Raw genomic sequence first — 10,701 nt, forward strand, 5'->3', positions numbered from 1 at the left:
CTCCTAAACCAGCAGCAGGTTCTCAGTCCTCCACAGCAAAAAGTTCATTCTCTACATCTTCAGCATCTGGTGACATCACAGCCTCATCTTCATCAACAGGTAACACTGAGCTTATCGGGATATATACATGCATTTATCTTTGTATCTAAACAAATTATGGGATCATGTTTTTTCCTCTTTTACATTTAAAGGATTTAAAGGTCCTGTTCATTCACCCACACAAGCATTTAATGAGAACGGTGCACAAACTTCACTCTCCTCAGGTTTACAGTTTATGATTATTTCTCTGCACGCCACAAATCAAAATTAAAAAACCACCAGCTGCAATCTCTTTGCCTATTCTACAACATTTAAAAAAAGAAATACTCTCAGGCAAAATCATGACAGACCTGTGAGGTCTGCATGAACATTTCTTCTACACCACATTCTTAAAGGATGCTATCATTCTGTTTTTCATCTAAGGAGATATCTATTGAGATATTACTGCAGTGTTAGTGTGACTGTTTCAACAACTATGAAGAACATCAGACCGACGGTCACGTTTCCCCGTCTCTGTATGTTTTTAGGTCCTCTGATGTTCACGGCTGTCGGACTGACTGTTATCTTCATTATATTTGGGGCGGTTCTCTGTATATGGAATAATCAAAAGAAAAAATCGCACAGTTCCAAGGGTAAGTGAAAATACTATTTTTTTATTATTATTACAATATAGCCTACAAAACGTCTAATAAAGCATTTCCCTGTTTCCAATTTAAGTTGATGCTGAAATCCAAGGCACCACACATACCACTGAAGTAAGAAACTCAGAATACTTATTACGTATTATATTGTTCAAATTATGTGAATTTACAGTAGTTTTTTTTTTGTTTTGTTTGTTTGTTTGTTTGTTTTTGGCTTATTTGTTTCTTTGAAAAATATACAGTAATAAAAAAAAATGGATGTGAGGACTCCAAATTTCACCAAAATATAAAGATGAAATCTACTGTGAATCAAGCCTTCAAGCAAACAAATAGTTAACAAAAAGTTAATTTATTAATTCATTGTCCCAATATACTTGTAATTTTTGTAATACAAATGCAGTTAGTTTCTTTATTCATTTCGTAATCTTTGTTACTGAATCCACAGACTGCTGGTGATTATGAGGAGATCACAGAGACCCACCAGCGGACTGAAACACACACAAACATCACCATTTATTCTACTGTCAATAAAAGTCTGGCAGCCAATCAGATCCAAGATCCTCCCCTATACTCCACCCTCTCAATCTAACCAGAGCCCAGCTGCACCAAATGAGCTCTAAACCCCAGTGCTGGTGCAGCAGATTTAATAACATATGCATGATGATACATGATAAAGGTTGTGGACATTTATCGAACAGCTACTCTTTAACTTGCTTCAATCAGTATTGTAGACTGTTTGTTTGGTGTAAGTAAAAGTTATGTCTGAATAGGGTTTTGTCCTTGTGTAAATAAATACATTCTGGGTTGTCAGATTGTTGAATGTTTACGTGTCTTATTACAGCGGTAAGGTTTTTACTTATAATGTACTTATTTACATGAGTACCGTTCTCAGATCAGTGTGAAATGGTTAGCATACACATTAAGTGCTAAAATAAGAGGAAGTTAATACCTAAAAAAAAAATATGGGTGGGATTAGTTTGACACCACTGTTGTACACGATTAGCAACTCTTGACTTCCTTGTTAAAACAAGGCTTGCGTTTTTAACAAACAGTATTTGAGTGATAACACATATAGAATCAGCTGAACTTCAAAGTTCTAAATGGACTGGGGCCTGATAAATTACTGATGAAAATGAAGAACTTCCACATGCTGTGGATCTGGATCTTTCTGTCAGGTCAGTTTTTAATATATGCTTTGACTTTTGTTGTACAGTGTGATCAAACCAGTACACTTACATGCACAGTTCCATGTTTAAATAGTATTTGCAAATTACCATTATCTTTCAAAAACAAGTTCACAACTACAAAGGCTAACTCTAGTCCAACATGTACATAAAGGTCCTGTTCTATATATATATATATATATATATATATATATATATATATATATATATATATATATATATATATATATATATATATATATATATATTCACAAATGTCATGCCAATAAAGCAACTTGAACTTGAACTTGAGAGAGAGAGAGAGAGAGAGAGAGAGAGAGATACTGTCCTCTAGTGGACTATTTGTGTAGCACGTTTATTTATGGACATAAATGCTGTAACATAGTGAATTGAATTGTGATTAAACATAAAATAAAGATAAAATACAAAGTCAGTTTGTTTCTTTGTTCATATTATAATAAATCATGACTGACTCAACAGACTGCTGGTGAATACAAGGAGATCACGGAGACCCAACTACAATTTCATGCACACACAAACCACAGCACGTATACAACAGTCATTTACATATGCAGCCATTAGCATACATGCTCCAGGTTGTGGACAAGAACTGTTATAAGGTCAGAAGACACAGTAACTTATGACAATGTGCATTTTCCCAAAAGTTTCACTTTTACTGCATGTTTGGTGTAAGTAGTTGAGGCCTCATGTCTGAACGTGTTTTTTTTTTTTTTTTTTTCACTGTGTAAATAAATATATTTGTTGACTGTCAGACTGTCGAATGTCTGAGTATCTTATTTTAGCAGTAAGGTTTTTACGTAGTATGTACAGTACACTGTTAGACAGAGAAAACATTTCACACTGATTTAGGATCAGATTGCTTAATGTCCAAAGACTCATTCCATTCATGAACGAAAGCCCCAACACTTACCTCAGATCAGTGTGAAATGGTTAGCATGTCTACACATGACGTGTTAAAACAAGAGGAAGTCATCTACAATATATTAAAGACGGGGTGATTAAATTGACACCATCATTCGCGTTTAACAACTCTGACTTCCTTTGTATTAAAATAACGTTTGCATTTTTAGCAGACAGTATTTGAGGGATAACAAATACAGAATTAGCTGAACTTCAAAGTGCTAAACTGACTGGAGACTCAAAAGAGGATTGATGAAGATGAAGACCTTCCATGTGCTTTGGATCTGGATCTTTCTGTCAGGTCAGTTTTTGTTTTATAATTTGTTGTGCAAATTACAGGTCTGATCACACTGTAGAATGAAAGTCAAATACATTTACATGCACAGTTCTAGGTTTAATTAATAGTTAAATCCCCTTTTCCTTTTTTTATTTATTTTTTTATTTTTTTTTTTTTTGGCAGGTCAGGTTTTTTCATAACTAACTTTTGTTCTACAGTGTGCTCAAACCAGTAGGTTTTCATGCACATTTCTTGGTTTAAATACTTGTTGCAAAACAAATTGGATTAGGCATAAAACTGTAGATGCTGGACAAATCACATTATACTGGTCTGTACGTCCAAAAAAAAGGACTTTAGTTTGACTGAAATCAAACTTTAGAAGTGCATGTAAAAGATGTTTTGTTTATTATATCAATATGAATGCTCCGACTTAAAATACTGATCTGTCACCAGTGTTTCAGCAAAGATTCTGAACTTTATAACACAAAACTGATCTCTGTGTTCATAGGTAACAACTAGACATGCAACAAGTGTGAGAAACAGAGGAAGTGGCCATTAGACTCTCAAAGCATCTGTGAATAGTCGGAGCTGGTTTCTAATGTGCAAAAGACTAGAGCGCAAATCTACTTGTTGCAAACTTGGCCACAAGGCATAATGCTATAAATCATATTCAATAATAAAAAAAAAAACATATCTGCTGTTTAATATATAGCTATGTAAAGCATGAATAGTTAGATTTCACTGTGGATGGGGCTGCCAGCAAGACGCTGCAGAGGAAAAACTAAATGAGCGACAAAATCACACCTCTTTTTGCAGTGACAACAGCACTGGAGCTAACATTAACAAAACCTAATGATTACATTCTCCAGCATGATATTAGATGCTCCAAAGAGCATCCTGAGCTTCAGTGGAAAAAAAAAAAAATCTGGCCATTTATACAAAGACTCAAACTAATGACACTTCTTCACCTGCATTTGATTATGAATGGATGAATGAATGATGCATTTATGTTACATGTTTTGTGTTTTGATTAGTCACCTAAAGAAATATTTCTTCCATTTACATAGCGTTTTTCTTGTTACTCCATCTTGAAAACTCAAAACCTTTAGTTCATGGTTTAAATTATATATTTAATTTTAGATGTTCCATGTGGACTCCTAAATCCCAAAGTATGGGAGAGTCTAGATGCAACCTTTAAATGATAATAATAATAATAATAATAATAATAATAATAATAATAATAATAATAATACCTCCACTTCATTTCAAAAGGATTTGGGGATTCAGCCACAGATGGAACTGATATACATGGATATTTTGGAAAAGGTGCTACAATTATATGTTCCTACAGCTGGGCTTCAACCAATATAAAGTATTTCTGCAGAGATCCATGTGGAGACAGTAAAGATATTTTAGTGAAATCTGACCAGTCACCTACAGGAAGATACACACTGAAGGACTCTGGAGAAGGAACCTTCACTGTGAACATCACTGATCTACAGGAGTCAGACTCTGGGATTTACTGGTGTGGAGTGGACAGATCTGTTAAAGACACATATCAGAAAGTCATCCTGACGGTATCTAAAGGTAAGGATGGTAGACATTCTTTGCAGCATCTCTCTTTTTTTCACCAGTGTTAATGTTTTTTATTATTTATATACCACACACAGATCCAAGCGAAAGCATAACTACATCCACACAACCGTACAAAGACATACAAACATCCACGGATTCACACACAATTACACCAGCAGCACATTCAGAATCGCCATCTGTCACAGCAAGCAAAACCACCAGATATCCAAGCCCTGATGACATCACACTCTCACCCTCAATAACAGGTAGGTCACTTTTTATTTTATTTACTTCATTTTCATACATCCTGAAGGAATGTAACCTCAAAACACAGGGACTACAGACATAAGACACCCAACTCACAGGTGTATTTTAAACATACGTACTATATATTTAGTACTATTTAAAAGTAATGCCATTTTTTCTTTCTCATGTCAATGCACCTTTAATTGGGATGGGGAACAATGCAAATGATGGCAATATCTGACTGACTGTACTTTCAGGGCAATTTAGACAAACTAACTACTCGTTTAATGATACAAGAATCTCGTTCCCTCTCTTCTTCAGCATCTGTGAACACTACAGTATATATACTATATGCTGTCGGTGGTCTTCTCATAGCAGTAATCATATTTGCAGTTGGACTGGTCACTGTTCATCAGTACAGGAAAAAAATCAAGACATCAGAAAGTATGTGCACATATATTAATCAACCCCTGTCTAATATCAACAATTTAAAACCAGTTTAAATTAAATAAATCCATTACTATGTTTCTCCTTGTTCTGTGCATTAATATTAAGGCTTGACAGGCTTCACGCTGCCCAATCAAAGCAAAGATGACCAGGTGAGTAATGCAAAAGACTGTGTACATCACACACTGACTTTGAAAAGGATCGAAAAATACCAAACTTCATATTATTTCATAATGACCCAGCTGACATATTACAATTGCACGTGTGTTGTCTTGATGCAGGATGACGGTGTATATGAGAATAATCCTCCTAAAACAAAAAGCACACAGATGAAACCTATCAACATGACTATGACCAGACAAGTGCAGAAGAGCCAAGAATATGCAGTCTACGAGAACTCACATGAACTTTATGGAAATCTCTGATCATAGTGTTAAGCAATGAAATTCAGAGAACCAGTTTAAACCTGATGGTTATAAGATCAAAATCACATGTCCAGTAAAGGCATTCGAGAAGCTCAAATTAAAAAAAATATGAAAAAAAAAAAAAAAGTTTTGAATACATGCATAGGAGACAGGTATTTTGTACTTCCTCATATGACCACAAGGGGCACTATGTCTGATTCTGTTTTCTTTCCTTTTACCTTTTTGTATATATACATTTGTTTGTTCCATTTGAAGACAATTTCTGCTCCTGACTTTATTTTGTAGAATCATATTTTGCATAGCTGTTTGTTGTATCTCACGTTACTACTCATATCAATATGAAAATAATACCATTATGGCAATAAAATAAAACTTCATAATCATAGTCTCTACCTGTGTTTTTCAAAATAATTCCTTTATTTACATGCATTAACCAAGTAGTATTGTGTTGTGTATTTCTCAATGTCATCTTTAAAGCTGCTGTATAATTTATGTTGAAATCATTTTACCTCTACCAGAATAATATGCAGTAAATAATAATTACGCTTCTAGACAGATGGCCCATCTCAAAATATACCTTTTTTTTTACACCAACATTAGTGCTAAGTGCAAAATTAGCTCGCCAGTGGCCACTGTCTGTCTTGAAGCAAGAACCATTAATGTCAAATACAGGGTGTTGTAATGTCCTAAAACAAAACGTTTTCAGATGGTTTCAGTGTGCTGACATATCAGCCCATAGAGACAGAAACATTACAGCTCAGACCAATGAAAAACATCAAGCACACAAAGGAAGTGGTCCTTGAACTCTGCAAACATCTGTGGTATTTCAAGTCTATGAAAACACAAACATGCCTCTCTATCTCCATTATCTGGAGACTTAAAGGCTTCTCTGTTAAAGCAGCAAAGAGATCACACACAACAGGATTACTGCTCAAATGAAGTTATTCTGTGTTGTTTGGCTCTTGATCTTTCTGTCAGGTCAGTTCTCTCCATATTCATAGCAGTCAGTTAACAGTGGGAGGAAATATTTTAGCTTGTGAGCCTCTCCTCTTTTTAAAGAGATAATTCACGCAAAAATTGTCTTAATTCGCTGTCCCTCATGTTTCTCAAACTGTACAACTGCTCAATACAAGAGATATTTTGAAAAATGGTTCAATTTTGGGAAAATGCGTTTGAAAACAAGATTAGACCCCACTCTGACTTTTCATTTTTCAAAATAATTTTTTGTGTCAAACAAGAGAGATGTATTCAGGTTTGGGACAACATGGGGGTGAGTAAAAATTTGCTATTTTCATTTTTGGGTGAATTATACTTTTGAGGCATCCTTCTTTTAAGTTGCCAGATTACGTTTCTTTAACAAATCGTGTTTCTTACGGGACAATATCTACAGTGGCACAACATATTCATCTGTATTAAGCCATCACTCAATTTGATACTGAACTGAAGTGAATTTGCGTGAAATACTGCATTTTTAAAAAAAGAACTTTTACTCTTTTTTTATAACATCCAACAGGATTTGGGATAGCAATCACCCGAGAGATTTATACACATGGATGCAGTAGAAAACATGTCATAATTACATTTTCCCATAAAAGGGCATTAAAAAAAACCTCAAGTATTTCTGCAGAGATCCATGCACATATAAAACTAGTGTTCGGGTCTCATCTGATCAATCACTTAATGGGAGATACAGACTGGATGATTTGGGAAACGGCTCCTCCACTGTGAACATCACTGATCTACAGGAGTCAGACTCTGGCATTTACTGGTGTGGAGTGAAGAGACCCATAAGAGACACATATGATAAAGTCACTCTGACAGTATCTAAAGGTAAGAATGACAGTTTTTCTAGTTGTAGATGTAGTTCTCTTGTTTTTTTCCTTGATGGTATTTTCTTTTTTCACACATAGATCCAAATGAAAGCATCACCACATCCACACAACCATACAAAGAAAAACACAAACATGCCTGGATTTGCACACCACTACACCAGTAGCACATTCAGAATCTCTGTCTACCACACCAAGCCTAACCTCCAGAGAGTCAAGTCCTGATGTCCTCAAACTCAGTAACAGGTAACAACTTCAGCCTTATTTTAAACCATGTCCGGTACACATTTAGCATCCTTTGGCAAGGCTAAAAATGAACCAGAATGGCATCTGCCTCCAAAAATGTTTCAGATGCCTCATTTAACTCACTAAAAATAAGGTTGAATCAGGTTCTTTAAGACATCTAAAACAGCTCTGTTGGTTCTGAGCTGAGAAACACTGATCTAAAACCAGTTGACTAGGTTTTAACCATTCATAGAGTATCCCAGCACTTTATTTTAAATGCATTCGCCTCATTCACTGATTAAAAAAGGGTTTCCATGAATTTAACTGTTTAGGCAAAGGAAACATCCACATTTTCAATGATGGGTTACTCTAGGACTCGATAACCACTGATTTATATTTTGTTTGATGCCTTTGAATAATTTTAAAGCAGACCAATTTTTTTACAACAATTGTCTCTCTCTCACTTCCTCAGTGTCTGCACACACAATATGCTGTGGGTGGTCCTGGTCATAGCAGCGATATTATTTTTAAATTGGATTGGTCACTGTTCATCAGAGCAGAAACAGAGTCAAGACATCAGAAAGTATGTGCACATGACTGTGCTAAATATCAAAACTTAATGCCTGATTTGCATTAAAAAATAAGCCAATACTCTTATCTCTTTTCACAGTTTTCTTATGTTGTGCAACAGCAACGCCTGACAAAGTTGAAGAGGTGAGTAAATGCCAGTGAGTCTGCAAGGCAGTTACTGTCTACAAACAGGAATTAAACATCTTTACATCTGATCTTATCAAATGTTTAATCTTTTACATCATTTTACAAAGGTCTGGCAGCTACATTAACAATGTGCTTTCGTTTTGGCACAGAACCGCACAGAGATGAAATCTACAGATGAGACTGAAGTCAAAAAAGCCAGTCAGATTCAGTCTATCAGAATCTAAACCTCAGCACGGTCCAATCAAATGAAGTATATGGAAATCGTCGGATTGCTGAATCATTTAGTAAATATTCAGAGTACCAGTCTCTAGACTAACAATCCCAGATCTCAAGTACATTTAATTCAACAAGCCTGTAAAATACAAGTTTATTATGTACAGAGAATAAGTATTAAGATAAGTTAAAAAAAAAAAAAAGAATCAAGTATTAAGATTAAAATACCAAATGTGGTGTTATATTTTACATATTACAATATAGTCATATTAAGGCACTATTTTTTAATTGTTGCTCTGTGTATGCATTACGTGTGTTATGCCACTTGCTTATTAATGTTAAACTGCTTACCAAGTTAAAAAGTGCATTTAAAAAAAAACAAATAAAAGTTATTAAGTACCTAATGATATCTCACTTCCTTTCATCACCCACACACACACAACTGTAAACATGGCAATTTTATAGGGACCAAAAAAACTTTCTAAACATATGTTTAAAAGAAAAGAAAAGAAGTTTAACTCAATAATTATTCCCTGGAATCTTCTGCAGACAACCAGAGAGATTAAAACCATGTATACATGAACAACAAACGAAAAACAAAATATAAAGGAAAGAGAAAGTGTGACCACAGGCACACTGAGGGAAGCAGGTAGTGAATGTTATGTGGCTTTAAAAAAAAAAAAAAAGCATTTGAAAGGAATCTCATTTAAGTTGACAGCATTAAAATTACATTTACACTAACTACAAACTAGAAAGCTGGAGATGAAAACTTCATAAATGAAGACATTAATTTAAATAAAACATTTTCCTCTGTGTACGATAATGTGGCATGCACGGGTGAATGACAAATTAAATGCTGACAGCTCTAAAACAACAATATCATAGTTTAATTGATGTGTATTTGGGTAAAGACATGGTTTGCGCTCTCTTTAATAACATTTTGTAATTCTTTTAAAATCAAAGCGAGTTACAGTAGTTTGAAATGTTCTGCTGTAATATGACAACCTAAAAATGCCATGCAAGGATTTTAATTCCTATGAACCCTCCTAACAAACCCATTCACAATAACACTTTTCAAATCTATTGCTGTGTGTGCAACACAACGTTATTAACAACACTGTTGAAAAACAGCGCTGTGGCATTTTGTCATGCTACACCACTATTTGTTGGAAAAGCAGCATTTCTAGGAAAAAACTACACTCTTTGGTGAACAGCTTTTAATATTCTCACTTCTTCCAAACCACTGAAACATCATTCTGACTAAAGTACAGGCAGCACATGACTCTCTCTGAAAAGGTTATTATTTTACATGGGCCTAGAATCAGACTGCACACCTAAAACCTTACATATCAGCAATGACAGCAGAACTAAACGGACCCTGATCCTGTGTGAAAGAGGAAAGTCCATTCAAACCAAAAGTTAATAAAGAGGAAGTGGTCAGGTTCTGAATATGAGTGTGTGGGTGTCTAGAAACCAGCTTGCATGTGAGAGCACAGGACAGCATAGGTATACATGTTTACTTCTTTACCACTTACTTAAAGCTCTGACATTGCCAAAAGTCATTCAATATCAGAGCATAGAAAACAAAAACTGGAACAGACTAGACATAATAGGATCATTATACAAAAATGAAATTCTTCTGTGCTCTCTGGCTTTGGATGTTTCGGTCAGGTAAGTTCTCTACAGACTGTTGATAGAAACTCTTGTGTCTATGAGAAACTTTCAGGTTGTTGAGCATGATGAAAGCAAATAAATAAACAGCATGCAAGTTTTTCCATAGACCTCTGCCTTAAAAACCCTCATGTACTTATTATATTAAAGCTTGTCACAGATAATTATGGGTTATCGTGCTATTACAGTAACTAAGGCTAATTTTTAAACTGGAGTAAAGCAACATTTCACACTGGTCATTTTGAAAGAGGTTTTAGCCATAAGCCAGTGGTGTGCAGCGTGAAATCCTGG

At 34.9% G+C, this 10,701-nt stretch overlaps 1 protein-coding gene across 7 annotated transcripts; it reads left to right on the plus strand.

The window, feature by feature from the left end:
• The first annotated feature begins 1,658 nt into the window (after nucleotides 1-1,658).
• LOC109103032 (CMRF35-like molecule 5) lies at nucleotides 1,659-5,886 on the plus strand. Of its 7 annotated transcripts, XM_042722873.1 has the most exons (8): nucleotides 1,666-1,855; nucleotides 2,956-3,086; nucleotides 4,335-4,388; nucleotides 4,503-4,649; nucleotides 4,733-4,903; nucleotides 5,205-5,327; nucleotides 5,439-5,482; nucleotides 5,612-5,886. In XM_042722873.1, exons 2-8 carry the CDS (start codon nucleotides 3,038-3,040, stop codon nucleotides 5,753-5,755), a joined length of 732 nt encoding a protein of 243 aa, XP_042578807.1. In that variant the 5' UTR covers nucleotides 1,666-1,855; nucleotides 2,956-3,037; the 3' UTR covers nucleotides 5,756-5,886. The 7 variants fall into 7 exon arrangements, with proteins under 7 accessions (XP_042578805.1, XP_042578804.1, XP_042578807.1 ...); XM_042722870.1 differs by having other exon boundaries at nucleotides 1,661-1,855; nucleotides 4,335-4,649; XM_042722874.1 differs by lacking the exon at nucleotides 2,956-3,086.
• Nucleotides 5,887-10,701: the final 4,815 nt, after the last annotated feature.

Source organism: Cyprinus carpio, chromosome B4 (genome assembly GCF_018340385.1).
Source record: "Cyprinus carpio isolate SPL01 chromosome B4, ASM1834038v1, whole genome shotgun sequence".
Classification (NCBI taxonomy): domain Eukaryota; kingdom Metazoa; phylum Chordata; class Actinopteri; order Cypriniformes; family Cyprinidae; genus Cyprinus; species Cyprinus carpio.